At 49.7% G+C, this 18,219-nt stretch overlaps 1 protein-coding gene across 1 annotated transcript in view; it reads right to left on the bottom strand.

The window, feature by feature from the left end:
• Positions 1-18,219, bottom strand: part of CACNA1E (calcium voltage-gated channel subunit alpha1 E) — a 345,741-nt gene that overhangs the window by 275,820 nt on the left and 51,702 nt on the right. The window contains exon 2 of the mRNA XM_074349901.1: positions 4,007-4,273. Within this exon, the coding sequence (XP_074206002.1) occupies positions 4,007-4,273 (267 nt within the window). The remainder of the gene's footprint in view (positions 1-4,006; positions 4,274-18,219) is intronic.

Raw genomic sequence — 18,219 nt, 5'->3', positions numbered from 1 at the left:
GTGAACCTGGGATGACATTCAGAACAGCCAGTTCCCTGAGAAAAAGAGAAGCCCTTTTGTTAGATCTATTAGATGGGCAAGAAAGGAGGAATCATATAAAATGTAATACTACATTTTAAATCAGATCAGCATTTTCAAAAAGGTTATGGTATCCACTGCAGAAGAGAGCCATAAGAAAATAAAATTATCTCCCTACACAGATGCAGCTTCCAAGAAAAATGAAACACATTCAGAGTGGGCTGTTCACTTCCACCATCCTTCATGCCAAACCTGGGTTATCTTAGGCACTTCTTCCTGTAAGAACAAGACCTTCCCCATTAACAACTGGATAAGGTTACCACCAGCCCCCCAGCCCAAGTCAGAGTCCTACAAGTATAAATTAAATCATCCCTTATTTATTTAACTCATCTGTTTTCAGGCCAATCTGATTAAAGATCAGTAACATTCCGTGTTAAGAAGCCACTAACACGGCACACAGAAGTGCACGTTATCCACCTAGTTCTACATGCCATTCTGCAGCCAGGAAGAGATGCCAATGTCTCAAAAAGTGTGCTACACAAATAATCAAAATCCTCAAGCACGTTGTATGTGAAAACAACAGTTCAAAGCAGGTCTTTACATGTGTTCTGAACAACCTTCCTTTCTGTGAAAAGCTGGCCCTTACACAGAGCATAGAAGTACTTCCCAAACTTCAACGTGCATGCTAGTCACCTGAGCATTGTGCTATAATGCAGATTCTGATTCAGTAAATCTGAGGTGTGGCTCGGGATTCTGAATTGCTTCTAATTGAAGTAGATTTACAATATTAGTTTCAGGTGTGCAACAAAGTGAGTCAATATTTTTTATAGATTAGACACCCTACCAAGTTATTATAAAATATAGAGTATATTCCCTGTGTTGTACATCACATATCTGAGACTCACTTATTTTATAACTGCTAGTTTGTCCCTCTTAATCACCCTCACCTATTCTGCCCCTCCCCCCACTGCAGGAACCACTAGTTTCTTCTCTGCAGCTGGGATTCTGAGTTTTTAACAAGCCCCCAGGTGATGAAGATGTTGCTCTTTGCTGTCTTTGGGAGGCAAAAACCTAGGAGATTTAGTTCACCTAGAACTAAGATCCCTCTCAGTTATGCCGAAATTACTGAAGGACTCTATTAGTAATGATAGCTAGTTTTTACTGGGTAATTAGGCAGTTTTCCAGGAACCTGACATACATTAACTCATTTAATTCTCCCGGTAACGCATTATTATCATCCTCATTTTACAGATCAGGAAACTGAGTCAGAGAAATGAAGTAACTTTTCAAGGTCACAGAGCTGGTGAGGGAACTGAGAGTTGAGCCCAGACAGCAGAGCTCCAAAGCTTTACTGGTAAACACTACTCACACTGACTCCCAGTAAGAAAAAGCAAGGTAATTCCAGAAAAGAATTAGAAAGTAAATTAGTTGCGGTATCAGAGAGAACGCCGAACCTGTATACAGAAGCGCAATGTTTCCCCACGGTCACCGCCAGAGGGGACACATATTAGTCAACCACGTTGTACAGCCAGGAATAAAAAGCAAACGTGGGGTGTTTCTAATTTGCCAACAGGACTCCTCTATACACCTTAGCAGATGTTCTCGGAACACGGTTACAAACAGCCTTCATGCTGTAGAACCACTGCGAAACTTCCAACTGTGGGGATGAAGAGACCCCTGGGACGGGGCTCACGGCCAAGGAACTGAGTAGGATGCTGAAATCAAGTCCCTGGTCTCTCTCTTTGGTGCATTCTGCCCCAAGACAAGAAAAGAGCGCAGCGAACCCCTACGGGCGCACCGTGCGCCGCTCGCAACGCCGGCCAGAAAGGCGGTGTCCTTGCAGCGGAAGAGAAAACGTGGTGAAAAGCGGCGACCGCGTGGTGTAGGAAACGTGCTTAATTTCCCCGCCCGCGAGCCTGGGCCCGGCCGGAAGTGCCCGAGGTGCTGAAAGCGGGTTTCGGTGGAGCCCTGGCCGCCGGGGAGTTTCGGTGGCGCTGTCCGAGGTGCCATCGATGGCTGCGGGCACATTTTGCCACCCGCAGGGCGGCTGGGCGGCTTTGTCTACCACCAGGAAATGGGAGGACGCCTGTCTGGGTAAACACGCCCCTAAGAGAGGGGACCGTAAAGCAGCACCTGGTGGGTGGGAAATTAGAGAAATTGTGGAAGGTGGGTGAGTGGGCGGGCGGGGGGGTGGTGCCTGCTGGGAAAATCGGTAGGGACCTGACTAGAGAAGCGTTCGCAGCCGCAGCACGCAACACAATGAGAGCTGCCGCTCTGTGCGGCGCACCGGCGGGCCGGACTGCAGGGACTGGACGCTTCCCCCTCCCCAGTGCCCCTCATCCCAGATAGGTTTAACTCAGGCACAGTTTGGTCCCAGGATCACTCTGTGGGGGTGGAATGGGGAGGGGAGTGCAGGGAGGAGGAGAGAGGAAGCCCTGCCAGGGGTGGTTGTGGGAGGACGCGAGCAGCAGCAGGAAGAATATCTGCTTAGAGATGCTCCTCCGTTTCTAATGAGGGGTGCTGCCTAGAAGCACCACGCGCCAGCCAATCGCTGTGCTGCTGAGGCAGGGAACTAGGGAGGAAGGAGGGGGAAGGCCAGAGACTGGGGTGGGGGCAGCAGGGAGATGCCCAGGCTCTGAGGGGATTGAGCCTCATGCCTCACTGATACTAGAGACAGAAAGTGGCTCTAGCTGTCTCCCTGCTGCACACCTGGAGGATGGGGGTGGGGAGGAGGGAGGCTAGAGAGGAGGGGCCTCTTTTGCAGGTGCATCTCTCCCAAGAAATCTCTCTCCACAATCATCAAAGTCCCATGTCTCCAAGCCTACCCCCATATTTAACACCATCCCACGGACTTGCTCCCTACGCATCCCCCTCACCATCCAGCAACCCCCAATTCCTAAAAACCTTGCCAGAGGTCCATATTCTTAGTGAAGAACGAGGCAGTGCGCTGCCAAATCGTCAACCAGCATTTGATGCACTCACTTCATTAAACCTGCAAGGAAGCTCCTTCTATGCCCGTTCACCCTGACACCACCGCCACCATCAGAGTCGCCCCCACCAGCTCCCTGTGGAGAGCAGTTCCTTTGGAGCTAGGGGGAGACAGATTGCTTGCACACCTCTGGGCTCAGCTGATGCAGCCCTCCTCTGAGGAATTCAGGCCCAGCATATCTGCCTGGATCCTGGGTACTGGGAGAGCACCCAGCTGACCAAGCATTAAGAGGCAGGAGTACCCAACTGAGGACTAAGGAAAGGATGGGCCCTACTGAGCTGCTCTTTTGTGGCTGAGAAGAGAAGCCCAACTCTGAGCTGTCTGGGCTGTGTCATTAGAGACTGCCTCCCCTGACACACTCATTCACTTCACTTTCAGTGGAACTTAAACTCAGTCCCCAGAGTAAGCTGGGTCCCAAGCCAAATGCCTGTGTTATTCACCCATCTGTCAATTTGCCTACAGGGTTTTTGGCTCATAGCTCTTGAAGCCTCTGAACTGATAAATCCCCTCATGGAGCCTTGACTTTCCTACAGCCGGATAGTGTAGGTTTCTCCCCAGCTGGTGGGGATGGGGGCAAAGGGGATGGCTTAAAGGGAGGGAAGAGGAGGAAGGATTGAGTATGAAAGAAAACCCTGAGATTAGGGGCAACCTGTTCTATGTGGAGTGCAGCTGGGAAGGGACTAGGGGGCCAGGAATCAAATAAAGCCCAGCTGGGAAAGGGGCAGACACCGCAACACCAGGCACCCAGGGATGTTGGAGAGTTCCATGTAGGAAAAATTTTAAAAATCACAAGTCTTACCTTGAAAAACACTAGTGCCCGCACCGGTCTGTACCGCACCAAGCTTGCCTCTTAGATGCACCAAAGTATAGAGTGCACTTCAGCAAAGGGGCAAATCGGCACCAGGGAGGGGATGGGGGTAAATTCCATGCTAGGTTTCCCCTCTTACCGGAAGAAATGTAAAGGGGGAGAGGGGAGTTATGGTGGGCAAGAAAGGATATGGCCAATCGATGAGCTTCTTGGCGTATTTCCTGACAATGTTATCTTCTCCGAAGATGAACAGGGATCTGTTGACGGTGAAACAGTTCTGCCGGACGGGAATAGGGTTGTACAAAGCCATAGTCCGCGCCCTCTGCGCTTTCGACTGCTTGTAGGCGGCCGCTGGCCCGGAGGCCGGCACGGGGGTTCCTTGCCGGTTCCTGCTCTGGTCCGAGTCTCCATCGCCCGACCCTGGCCTGGCGACCACTGCCTCCCCGAAGCGAGCCATCCTGAAGTTTAAACAGACAGAAGACACACAAAGGTGATCGTGGCCGAACACCCGCAACAAGCAGAAAGACACACGGAGACTCAGAGCCGCATCCAGACGGGCACGGGGACCACCGCCTCCGGAGAGCCTCGCGAGCTCTTCGGAGAGGCGGCAGCAGCAACCCCGCCGCTCTGAACTGTTGAATCTAAATACAACCTCTGCGAAGCTCCATTCCTCAAGGAGGAAAAAAAAGGGGGTAGGGCTTGGGGGTGCTCAGTTTCTGGAGGTAATTTTTTTTTTCAAAATGCCAGTGTGTGGTGGCGTTCAGGGACTGGAGAGGAGAGGGGTGGAGTAGGCTGCTCTTCAAACATAGCTCCTTTTCTGGCAGACGCACCACCTAGTTCTGGGAGAGAGGCAGCCACCGGCCCGCTAGGTTAACAGTTTGGTAATTTATTGGTGGGGGGAGGGGAAAATGAAAACAAAAGAACTTTTCAAAAAAAAAAAAGACAAAGACGAGGTTATGGTGACATGCTTTATAACGCCAACCCTTGCAAGTCCATCTAAGAAATTCCACAGCCAAGACTTGGGTCTTTAAATCTGCCAGCAGAGACGCATCCAAAGGTTGGTAGAGAGAGGGGGAGGGAGGGGGGAGAGCAGTATTGAGGTTCCTGCGTAAACCGCAACGCCCAAAATATCAAAATAATAAGTCGATCCAACCGGAGAGGAACAAATGACTTCAAAGCTTCTGCGCTTGGGAGAGAAGTTGAGCAGCATCCAGAGAGCAGCGAAACCCGAGTGCCAGCATCCGCCCGGAGCGCTCGCCGCCGCCGCCGCCGCCGCCGCCGCCGCCGCCACCGCCTCCCCGGATCAGCATGCAACAGCGATCCGCGGCTGCGCCGGGGAGAGGGCGGGAGCGGGCGGGCGAGCGCCTGGGCGAGGGAGGAACAGGTTGCAGTCGAGGCCAGCGGTGGCCTGGCACGGGAGTTAGATCCAAGGACCGAACTTGCTCACTAATGACTGTCTTCCTCTTCCACCCTGGCAGCCCCTCTCCGTGGAGCAGAGAAGATGAGGAAGGAGAGGGGGAAGGCGAGGAGGGGCAGAACTAGCGGAGCGCAGAGGCGCAGCGAGGCGCGCACTGGAGTGCCAGGCGAGGCGGGGGCGGGGCCGGCGGGGATGGGCGGGGCGGGATGCAGCCGGAAGGACCCCGGCCAACCGCGGCAGGAGGTTCCTGGGACGCGAGGCTGGTTTGGCTTATTGACTGAGGTAACCAGAGGGTAGGGGCCACCTCTGCAAAGATCCAGGCAGGAGCCGCTTTATCCTAACTAATGCGAAGAGAAGAGAAGCAGGCACAGCTGGCGGCGCGGCGGAGTCTCCGCCTGGGATCCGAGGCCCGGCGGGGGCGCACACGCAAGCGCGCACGTTCTCGCGCCTTCCGTCCTCTCCGAGTGGCGCCTGCCAGGGCTGGACCCCGAGCGGTGCCCGGCGCGCCGCCGCCCTAGCGGGGAGTCCAAGCCTTTGCGCTCTGCGCGCCTTGGGCCAGGGCACGGTTGCCGCTCCTCCGCACCTCGCAGGTTCCGAGAGCGCCTCCTCACGATTTACGCGGAGAAGGCAGCACCCTCTTCTGCCCATGTCCCCACTTAACAGCCTGGAGGCCCAGTGAGGGACGCTAGGACCTCTGGGGGCTCCGCGCCTGGCACTGGAGCCAGCTCCGGCGGGAGCTTCTGCCTTCTTTCTCCAAATAAGATCTGGGGCGGCCTTTTGGGTTCTGCTTTAGCAGAGCCTTGCGCGCGTCCTTTTCCGGAAGGGTGGTATAAATACTGGGGCCCTAGATGATGAGTTCTTGGCTAAAACTACCCTTCTCAAAATCTTAACAATCCAGGAGATCCTCCAACCCCTAACTTATCTTCAAGTCAGCTCCACTGACTTCTTCAAACCTACCCCATTAGTGAAGGAAAAAACAATTCGTATCTGAGCTGCAGAACTGGGAAAGGTGGACTCCTCTGGGTTTAGCAACCAAGCCATTCCCCACAGGTGGAGCAGAGGTTTGAACTGAAGACAGGTTATCAGCTGCCCCCTGCTTTGGCCTGAACTCAAAGTCCTACCCAAATCCTTCCCACCTGAGCAACAGGAGAAACGCAGCCTGGGGGCAGAGAAAGGAAACAAAGAGATTGACCAGAGATTGGAAATCAGGGGTGAGTGTGGCCTCGCGCGTGTGAAAGGCAGTGTCTCTGCACCAGAGAAACTGGTGAGAAGGGAACTGATGTGACGTCTGAGTGAGAGGCTCGTGCGTTCCTCCGTGGATGTGACTGTGTGTGGGCAAGGCCATGTGAGCGCTGACACGGGGCTGCTGTGTGAGGTGTATGTATGAAGGGAAGGTCTCTGGTGCTGGAAAACCAAAGGAATGGTCCCAACACATCCACCCCCAGCAGGCAATGCCGCCCTTGGGTGTGGAATGTTGAACTTTCCATTCAGGGGAGTCCATTTTCAGCCAAATGACTATTTGAGGTGAGTCAGCTCTAATTAGCATTTTGATTTCATATTCCAGCCTTACTCTGTCCTTCTGCCTCCCTTAACTGGAGGGTCCTTTCTGCCTGAATCCCTAGTCAGAGTGAAAGGGAAGGTGGTACTATGAACCCTGAGGTCCCATCAGCCTGGCAGCCATTTAGAACCAGTCACAAGTGGCTGTCTTAGTATTCCTGTAAAGTAGATAGGATTAGAAAAGACTTTCAGAAATGATCAAATCCATGCTTTCAGAGGTAGGACCATAACACACAGCACAAAATTCATTCAAATCATTTGACAGATATTTCTGAGCACCAGGCACTGTTTTAGGATCTGAGGACACAATAATGAACAACACAGGTGATGACAAAAATTATGTATCCACTTCCTAGACTGAATTAGATCTATAACTTTACTGGCTGGAATGCCTGATGGACCTCATTCTTCTGCTGGAACTTCACCCCTTTCCTTTGTGTCCTGGTCTTAACGGGCTAGAGGGTGGTGGCCCTGCTTGTTCATACTCAGAGCAAGCAGGGATGACCAACCTTTTACCTCCTGGAAGAGGTTTTTGGAAGATCAGGAACCCTTGACTTGTTTTCTTCAATGTCACCCACTCAGCAGAGATCTGGTACAAATTCCCTTTGCTCTCTACAGTGTCCTGTGTTCTCTGCAGCTGCTGTAATTCTTCAGATACCTAGAACCCTCGAGACAGGATGTTATACATGGAAATGTGAGGATCCACTGGAGTCAAGGCTTACCTTCCTGCCTTATGAGGAGGCAGGGGTCACAAATGCCTGTGTTGGGGATAATGTACAGTGTGCTGGGAAGTGTGAGCACCTCTGGAGGGAAGTTGTAAGCTGAGAATTCCTGGAGGGTACAGTCCAGGACAGAGGCAAACATGACAGCATAAACAGCTTTGGGAATGAACTTGGCCCGGGGCAGTAATGCTGGGAGAAAGGCACACTCTCATATTCACCCCCACCTCGCTGTCACAGCTCCCGAGACCTTTGAGATCTGTGAACTTCATTCATGTTCTCCAATTCCCCCCTACTCCCAGTCCCCAGAGGGCTACAATTTCAATGACTGTGTGTTTCCTAGTTTTCAGTTTACATAAACCTCACTCTAAACCTCTGAGGTCAGCCTGGCCACATATGTATTATGACCACAATTTGGTGGACAAATTGGAGCTTCAGAAATGTTAAGTACTTTGCCCACATCCAACAAATGGCAGATTTGGGGCTTCTTAATAGATCTGCCTTTCACTGGTTGGCTCTTTCTAATACTCAGGCCAATTTCTTCTGGGTAGTAATAGTGCCCAAACTGTCCCATCGTCGAGAGGAAACTATACAATCATGCTAAGCCTATGGGAATGCTCTGCTTACCATCCTCAAGTTGAATTTGATCAGTGACCACATGCTCCTGGAACCACACTGGGAGGATGCTGAACTAGGAACCCATCTACTGTCCTCAAGATCCCTAGAGGATCCTCAGGAAAAAACCTGAGATTAGTCTCGTCATTGCCGTAGTCCTCCTCTTAATGGAACTTGGCATTCTCCTTCCCGTGTCCCTAGTTCCACTGTCCTCTTAAAGATCCGCAAATGGAAATGGAGAAAATCAGCAATTGGTCATAACTGATTGGAAGTCAGTTTCCTAAAATCCTTTCCATGTCCCTTCCAGCCCACAAGGGACAGTGGTCATAGTTTCGTGTTGTTAGAACGCCATCTACTGGTCATTTGTGAGCACATCGCTGTGAGCTTGGGTACTTGGCAGCCCAGCACCTCAGGCACATCTGAGAGCCTAGACATTCCTAAAGAGGTGACCTCTTGTCATCAGCCCTCTAGTCCCCTATGGTACTTTGCTGAGGCCCAAGTCCAAAATTTCACCAACAATGCAACCATCCATCTTATAGTAACGTGCAGCCCCACACACTAGGCACACATGGGTACATGGTCACCACACACACATATACACGCACACAATGCTCTACATGTTTTCCTGCTAGCAGTGACCTGCAAACTAGAAACCCAAAAGGATCTGAGGAAGCAAGGGGAAAACTCCTAGAGTAGGAACCCCATGCAGATAGTTCACTTTCAAAGCTTTCATGCCATAGCCCCTCTACTCCAGTTTAACATCCACAGCGCAAGCAGGCAGGAGAGGAGGCAACTGGCCGAAAGGCCCTCCAGCATCCTCTGGGAACGGAGGGAAACAAGGTGGCCACACTCCCCGGGACCAGGCAGGCCATGGGAGTTTGTACCAAAATGGAGAGATGTGAGTGGCAAGGATGGAGAAGCACTTAGCCTATTCACCTCATTCATAAAGCTCTTCCCTAATCTGTCAGGCCTTGGGCCATCGTCAGAGGAGAATTCAGCCCATCACTGAGGAGCCTTCAAACATAGCCTCATCCAAAAGAGGGCGCTCCACTCCCTCATCTCCCCCTACCCTGCCAGTTCCACTCAACTTAAGCGATCAGAGCCCCTTTTGTTCTTTTTTCCCCCCTGTTGAGCTTTCCCAGGAAATAGACTCTTATGCAAAGCAGTGCTCTAAGGAACATAATGCAGAGAGAAATTGGGAGTGGGTTTTAAGGAAAAAGTTGGCAGGAGACCACGTGCAAATTCATAGCAGAGCAGAGGAGCATTATGGCAATGCAGACGTCTTGGGAGTCTGGTGGCTTCCTCAATACCTTACAGCCCTGATTTGGATGAAAACAGAACTTCACGTCCTTATGTAATATCTGTCCCTAGAACCAGCATTTCTCAAACCTCTGCCTGAGAAACCCCACAGCTCCAACCACAGATGTGCAAATTTTGCTTAAAAAAAAAAAGTTTTAAAAACCATTCATTTCTGACAACTCAATACTTCCCGGGAGCCAACCGTGGTAATGTTACCTCACTGCATCTTCACTGCAGGACTGGGAGACACATTCTATTATCTGAGGCTCAGAGGTTCAGGGACTTGTCCAAGTGCACAGAACTAGGAAACAGCAGAGCTGCATCTCCTGATATTAATGTCAGGATTCTTTACAATGTGTGGCCACTCTTTACATACTGCATGTCCAAGCAATGTTTTCCTTGTTTAAGAGTCTGTTCATAGGCAAGATCTTGGACTTTGGAGAAGTAAGCCATGACCTTGAGCCAGAGAGACTCCCAGAGGGTTAAATTTCTAAGAATGCATTCCACCTGTCCCACAGGGCTGTTGTGAAGATTAAGTCAGTTAATATGTGTCAAGCTCTTAGAACAGTACCTGGAATACAGTAAGTGCCACATAAGTGTTTCTTCAACACATTTCAGTGATGATAGCTGTGACCACGGTAACACAGGTAAACACTGCATATCTGACAGCTTTCTGCTTCTGAAAGCAGACTTCAGACGTGCAGCCCAGGGCTGGCTGCGGTGTGTGCAGGATGGACAGAAGAGCAGAGAAATGTAAGTGCCTGAGACTTGGTCAGAAAGATAATGAGGAAAAAGAAAGCAAAATATTCAACAGGAAACTATATTCAATTTCTTGTAATAACGTATAATGAAAAATATATATATAATGAAAAAATCTGAAAATATAAATATGTATGTATATGTATAACTGAATCATTTTGCTGTACACCTGAAACTAACATTGTAAATCAACTACACTTCAGTAAAAAAATTAAATTAAATTGAAAAATATATAAAATAAGCCCATTTAACGCAAAAGAAAAAGCAAAATATTTGAAACCAGAGTCTGAAGAACTCAAAGGCTCTGATGTCTAGGAGAGACGTGCTGGTTTACTTAGTCATCAGTTCATAAACCCATTTAACAAATACTCATTGACCCCTTTTAACGTGCCAGGCATTGCTCTCCAGGATTCTGAGGCTCAAGGATAAATCAGACACAGTCACGGCCTCTAAGTGCTTACAGTTTAAGAGAAAGGGAAGGACCCCCTCATGAAGACCCCTAACACGAGGCACAAAGCGGTGTGAACCCGGAGAGCGCACGTGGGGAGGGGCGGGGCGGGGGGAGGAGCCACAGACCAAGATGGTCCTGTCCCCTTCCCCAGGAAAGAGAAGAACCAGTGGGGTCTCTTTGAAGACACGGAGCTGGAGGCCTGGAGAAGCACTGAAGCACAGGAGTGTCTGGGCTCAAAGGGTATGAAAGGCAGTGAATGAATTAACCAACCACTCGACATTTTAATTTTCTCTCAGTATATCCAGGATCACAAAGTTCCTAGCAATACCACTTCGATCCCTTGTTTTCCATAAGATGAGGTCACTTTTCAGCCTGGACAAAAGTCAGATGTGTTGAACTGAATAGACATTAACTCCTACTGGGAAAGTCAGTTTGGGGGGTCAGTGTCCAGCCCTGGACGGCAAAGGCGCCCCGCCCCATCGCCGTGTATCTCAGCTCCCACCCCCGGGGCCAGCCCTGCTGCCCAGCCAAGGCCGGCTCCACAGAGCATCGCAGTCTGAGGGTAAGAACAACTGACGGAAATACGCCCATCCAGCCACCCGCTTGGCCTCTTGACTCAGAAAACAAAACACAGCCCACACATTGCAAAGCTTGCTCAGCCTAGGTGGGCTCCGGCTGATTCATTCATTCAGTAAACATAGAATGAGCACCTTCCACGTGTCAGGCCGGGCGTCAGGTGCCAGGGCGGAGAGGCAGTGCCCGGCGGCATCCTGCACTTACTTGCCGGTCTCCATCCACTCTCCCCCTATATTTCACCCTGCAGCGAAGCAGGAAAAGCAGCACACATCCAAAGAGAGACTGGAGGAACCCTGCTGGCCCAGGGAAGAGAACTCGCTCCCACCCCGCCCACCAGGCTTGCCTCTCGCAGGACTCTGGGTTGGAATCATCTGCAGATTAAGCCACCACCTGTCCATCACCACACCCTTTCTCTCCCACTCTCTCCTACGCCGAGCAGCTGGTTACACCCACCTGGTATAAAATAATCAGAGTGAATAAGGCAGTCCCATATGATATGGACTTAAGGCCAGTTTTGAAATGTGCATCCGGGCAGACCATGCTGGCTCTGCCCCTGCCAAGCCCCAGAAATTGCACGAAGACCCCACCGACCCTCTGTGGCCCCTGTGTTCCCCTCCTTCTCCTTGGCTGTCCTGCAGGGTTCGGCACCACTGACCTCCCCTCCTTCCCAGAGGTCCCTCCTCTTAGCATCCCAATCTCCACACCTCCCAGTTTCTCACTGTCTGGTCCTTTCCTTACTCAACTCCCTTTATTGTGGGAGCACCTCAGGGGTCTGTCCCCAGCCCCTTGACCCTCTCTCTGACTTCTCTCCCTTTGGGGTCATGTCCTTACCCACAGTTTCAACTATCCCCACTACTTCCACATCTAGGCTCTAAACCCTTTCACCTCATTCCTAAATGTGCAGTTAAGAACTGGGCATCTCTTCATCATCTCAAACTCAATGAGATTAAAAGTGATTTTGAGATTTGCAGTTACTGACTACTATATATAAAACTGATAAGCAACAAGTTTCTACTGTATAGCACAGGGAACTATATTCAATATCTTGTAGTAACCTATAGTGAAAAAGAATATGAAAAGGAATATATGTATGTATATGTATGACTGAAACGTTATGCTGTACACCAGAAGTTGACACAACACTGTAAACTTACTTTTCTTCAACTTCTAAAAAAGTGAATTCATTCTAATTCCTTCAAAGCAGGCTCCCCCTCCAAACCTTCCACCTTCTATCCAGGTGACATCATCCTCCCAACCAATCACTTAACTTCAGTGGCTCCTCGCAGCCTAAAACATGGCCAGACTCCTCAGCCTGACAATTCAAGACAATCTGAATTCAACCTCCCTCTCCAACACCACCTTCCCGTGTACTGTAGTATTAACATAGTTAGAACACATCAGACCCACACCTGCCTCCAAACTCCTGCTCACAGCTCCTGCTTCAGACTGAACCTAGCACAGTCTTCCTCTTTTCTGCTGCTCCAGTTCCTGGTATCCCTCAAGGGGTGTGGGTCCCTTCAGTTCTGCCTCCTCCATGAAGCCTTCTGTAGCCTCTCCAACTCCGACTTTGATTGCTACCTCCTAAAAACTCACAGAAATTTTGGATCGCTCATACATAGCACCTTGTTTACTCACTGCCATTGTTGTCACGGGTGTAACCTCACCAGTACACACCTCTTTAATTTTTCAGGTAGGTACACCTTGTCTCCTCCACTGTGGTATAAGCTTCTCCAGTGCAGAAGACGTATCTTCCCCTTTGTTATTACCCAGAGAGCCTCCATTGCGTCATCCTCGTAGCAGGCCTTTACTAAATACATAGTCAACCGATGAATGTTAGAGCCTCATGCAACTCCTTTTGGTGAAAAAAGCTTTGGCATCAACCAGGTAGCTGGCCCTTATCTGAGGGGCTGCCCTTCTCCTGTGCCACATTCCGCTGTGCCTCCAAGTCTCCGCGCTGTTGTCCGAAGTTCCAGCTGTTTCGGGGTTGAGTGTTCATCCTCCCCTTAGTGAGAAAGGATGCTTACCTCTCTCGGAGGAGATCAGGTGACTCTAACTCAGGGGAAGCTTTTCCAGCATAATAACAGCCTCACCTTCATTTTATCCATCATAAATTATAGGGTTCATTCTCCTCTGGGGAATATCGCCTGCTCTTTAAAAACGTAGTTGAATTAAGGTTGGGGGAATCAGTTATTTAAAAGAGACATTCCAATCCCTGCATAGAGAATACTTTCAGATCCCTTTCCACAGAAAATGAAACATAGAATAAAATTCTGCTTTAAAAAAAAACCAACTCCCGTCTTAATCGGTTCTATCTCTTCTCTCTGCAAAAAAGGCAAATGTCACCCTCATGCCTCTTTCCCTTGTGAAGAATTACACGGGAAAGAGACACAGACACTTTTGACTGTACGCAGACACACTCTAGCTTCTGATCTGATCTCACGTTCTGCCAGTCAAGTGTACAAACATATACAAGGAATCTTCCTAAGCTGTTGGGAGCTTTCAGACAGGCTTAACTCAGTACATTCAAAGGTGAAGAATTACAAGCTCTTTTGAAGATTTCTAAATATTCCCAAGGTGCCATTTAAAAATGGGAAAAGTAGGAATGTAATTCTCAATCCAAAGAGAGAATCTGTGAAATACTAAAGCCCTTAACAAGCCAGTCCCTTCTCCACACACACACAGTCACACTCAGGATACAGCCCTTCCCCTTCTTGTTTTTGTTTGGCTTTTTCACATAATCACTCCATCACTCATCCACATTCTCCAAAGAAATTCTGCCGGCTGTAAAGTGGTCATGTATTAATATAATCACCCAAAGCTTCCTATTATGCTGTTTTCCCTTTGTTAAAATAATATCCGTTCTCCACTAAGTCATAATTTCATATGGCAAATTCGAGGACTGTAAAAAACAAAGAGAAAAACAGACATGTATCAAACAAGTAAAGAATAATTATTACAAGGAAAAGTACAGGCAACCAGGTTAATTGTAACAGGTGTTAAACACAGACTGTGCACAACGTGCTGTACTAAGCACTTCGCTTTCCTTATTTCTCAGAATAATTCCATGTGGTAGGCACTGTTACAGTCTGCATTTGGCACACAAGAAAAGCAAAACTGAAAGACATTAAATAATTTCCCTTAAGGTCAGACGGGTGGTGAATGACATCACACAGAAAGTCAACCCCAGGTCTGTTTGACTCCAAAGTCGGTTATCTTCACCACCACACTGCAGGGCCTCTCACTGATACCATTAATAGAGATCTGGGTAGTCACTTAATTTCATGATGAACCTATGATTCCAAGAGGCAAGAAAATGTCCAGACACCATAGCCAGAGCTGAAGGACACCAGCACAAGTGTGGGACAAAGACGAACTCGCACCGCAGTCCTGGTTGGGTTTATTGCCCCACTTGCAAACATGACAGCAGTAGAGCTGCCGGCTAACTCGCAGGAGACTACTGGTAGACCAACCATGACAACAGACTCTCAAGTGCACTGATTTCCAATCCATGCTGGTGTTATCAGCCTGACTTGCTGCCTCATTTCTGCATTGCCACGTCCTCAGGCACGAACCAAGCAAGGAGAACTGAGTCCTGCTTCGAAAACTGTTGAAACTCTTCAAAACTTCTCAAAATCCAAAGTGTATATTATTGTGCAAAGTCTGCTCACGATGAACATGGTTTTATCAACCCATTGGCTTATTAGTCAATGAATGGTCAAAGCTACCCCAAATGCCCCAACCCCCGAGCCCCCTGGTGGGGGTCAGTCTAGGTGGCTACCTGGAAAAGTTATCAGCCAGACTCTGGAGGGGTCACTAAAGGAGGGAAGGGAGGAAAGGAGAGGAGACGATGTTCGGCAGCAGAGAAGGAGGGTCCGCCGCACGGCGGGCCCAGCTATTACCCAGAGCTCCGTGTTCAGCAAAGCTGGGGTAGCGCTGTTCCTACCATTCAGGAATATCGATCTTGATCATTCGGTATGGCTGGAACTTTTTTTCTTTAATGAATGCTGCTGCTGCCAACGCGTGCCACTGAGGGATTCAGCACATTTAAATCCTCCTGCCTCTCAACTTGTTTTCCTGCCTGCGCTCCAGCAGGTAAGACGCCCACAGACTCACAGTGCTCCGGGCTGTAGAACTCACAGGAGTCTATCCTGTTCAGGTTATTTTTAAACTTTCAGGCCACTTTCCTTCCCCATGAACAGCAGGCCTGCCATTTAGAACAGTGTTTAACCCACACCCCACCTGCTTTGAAACTTTAGCTTTTTGTGTTAAAAGAAAAGAAGCAATCCTTCGAGCTCACACATGCACATACACGCACGCACGCGCGCGCGCACACACACACACACCCCTGTAAACTGAAGACAATCTCCAGATCTCTGAGGTAAAAGACCCAGCTCCCAAAACTGTGGGGAGCCTGTTGAGATGATATGTGTGAAAATGCCCTGCACACTTAGAGGGTCAGCACCACGGAGGGAGGTATCACTATGACAGCTGTAGGGACAGACACCGGGCATTACAGGTGATGCCCAAAGGCACCTCCCTACCTCCCTACTTCCAAAAGGGAGCGATGCCAGCACAGTTAAAGCATTCAAGGCCCTTCAATTGCCTAGGGAGCCAGACAGGAGCTGGCTAAGGGGTGTGAGGTTATAATTTTCTTCAAATTAAATTTTCTTCAAAAATATTGGAGAAAAGGGAAAGATTCTGAAAACAATTCAACAAGAAGAGAGGGGAGCAGAAGAAGGAAAGGAAAAGTTTCAAAGCAGTAACACCACCTCCCATTTGCGGAAGGTCTAACTAAGAGGTACTGTGTGTGCGTTACCTCGTTTGATCTGCATGAGAATTTCCAGAGGCTTCAACCATTTTTTCAGATGAGGCAACTGAGATCAGAGAAACGACGTCCCTAAACTGAGACCACACAGCCAGTAAATGGCAGAGCTAGACTTGGACCTGGACCTGTCTGAGGCCAGAAGTCACGCACTGCCCCAGCCCCGCACTGCGAGCGTGGCCTGCATGGTGAGGTTCGAGAATGGTTTCAGCGGCCCGGAGTGGCAGAGCTCAGGGTAGCTCCGGAGTTAAGGGGGGGCTCGGGCAGTGAGCCTCCTCCCCCACCAAAAATAAAAAACTGAAACATCCCTTTTCTTGGAAACTGGAAGGTTTTGCGTGAGCTACACATCCCCCCCACGGCCACGCAGCTGCCCAGGCTGTGCAGACCAGGACGGCAGAGACAAAACTAATCACAGACAGTCCCCAGATGTCCTCCCGGGGGTGGTCTACCTCTCAGGCCAAAGGATGTCGCTTCTAAAGTCCTCTGGTTGCCATACCGCTCCGGGAACCTCCCATCCAATAAAGCAAGCAGCTTTCCCTCACAGCAAACGTCTTCCCCACAGCTCCCAACACACGGGAGGGATGACTCACTGGAGAGCCTCCTCCTCCTCCTCTCCCCCCTCACCCTCTGGCTGAGGCGCTGCAAAGTGATAAAATGATCAGGTGGCTCACCACTTTCACAGCTGACTACATTCCAGGGGATTTTTAAAACCAGAGTCTGTTTCCCAGGAGGCTATTAGGGTGTGTACACATTCTGCTGCATCCGGGGCTCTGCAGGAACTGGCCTCCCTGCCTCCCAGCCTCCCCCGCCCTCCACTGCCTAGCCCCAGCATCTCCAGTCTGTTCTCTCTGTGCCTTCATCCTCTGCCCTTGTCCTTCCCGTCCTCAATGCGCACATCCCTCAGAGCCTGCTTCCGACCGTCTCCTCTGTGTACACACTCTCTCTTGTGATCTCATCCACCCGATGGCTTCAACCAAACCTATTATCTGGAGGGCTCCCAAATCTTTTCCTGTCCTTTTTAAGGTCTGGTCCCACATTCACAACTGCTCAGATGGGCTCCTCCACCCGAATGGCCTGGCAGAACTGTGAATCAACTGGTTTAAAAAAACCAGCTCATCGGGGGAGGGTATAGCTCAGTGGTAGAGTGCCTGCTTAGCATGCAAGAAGTCCTGGGTTCAATCTCCAGTACCTCTTCTAAAAATAAAGGGGAAAAAAACTAATTACATCCTCCTACAAAAAAGAAAAAGAAAAGAAAAGTCAGCTCCTGATCTTTTCCTCCAAACCACCCCCTCCCCAGGTCTCTAACTCTGGTGGCCATATCACAGTGTCCCACTGACTCAGGTATGAAGCTCTGGACTCATCCTGGATCCTTCCTCCCGCCCACCTCCGCCACCAACCCTTCCCTGCGTCCTGTCACTTTTTTTTTTTTTTTCTATTCTACTTTCTCTGTTTTCCTTGCATTCCTATTTGCACTACCACCTCACAAGGTCAGAGCTTTATTCCTCCTCCTCGGAAGCCAAGAAGAGCCTCACAACCCATCTTCCTCTTCCAGGTTCAACCACAACCGTTCATTGCACAGCCCAACTCTGGTCCTAACCCCAGCCTGCTATGCGGCAGAATGCAAGAGCATGTTCAAGGTTGCATCCCCCGTGCCTAGCGCAGTGCCTGCTTAAAAAAAAAAAAAACATTAAATTTACTTATTGAATGAATAAATGAGTTTTCTACTGCCTATCAAATATAACTGTGGAACCAGGCGATCTTATCCTCTTAGGGTCAGAAGCAAACTTAAATGTCATCCCATGTAAGCCCTTATTTTAAGAACCAGGACTGAACGCAAAGCCCCGCCCCCTCCTCGTCTGTGCACCCAGCAATATCTCCTATTACTGGCTAGCTCTCACCACCTGCTCCGATGAAGCAGGATTCTCACCAGTCCACAAATACACAAAAACACACTTTCCACAAACGCAAATCCTCCTGCATATCATTTCTCATTTTCTTTCTCCCTTCTTTCCCGCTTCCTCCGTATCCACCTGTCAAAAAACCAGACCGGTTCACACCATACTTTCTCAGCGAAGCATCCTGTGATCTCTTTCTCCTCGGAGAACCACTGGCACATTGTGTCCTCCTGCCTGGGGTACTGGGTGTATGGCTCGCTTCTCCCCACTACACTGCAAGGGGTTTAATGTATC

The sequence above is a fragment of the Camelus bactrianus genome, chromosome 21, assembly GCF_048773025.1.
Source record: "Camelus bactrianus isolate YW-2024 breed Bactrian camel chromosome 21, ASM4877302v1, whole genome shotgun sequence".
NCBI lineage: Eukaryota > Metazoa > Chordata > Mammalia > Artiodactyla > Camelidae > Camelus > Camelus bactrianus.
Note: the sequence above shows the minus strand (reverse complement) of the source record. Positions and strands in the feature narration are given on the sequence as shown.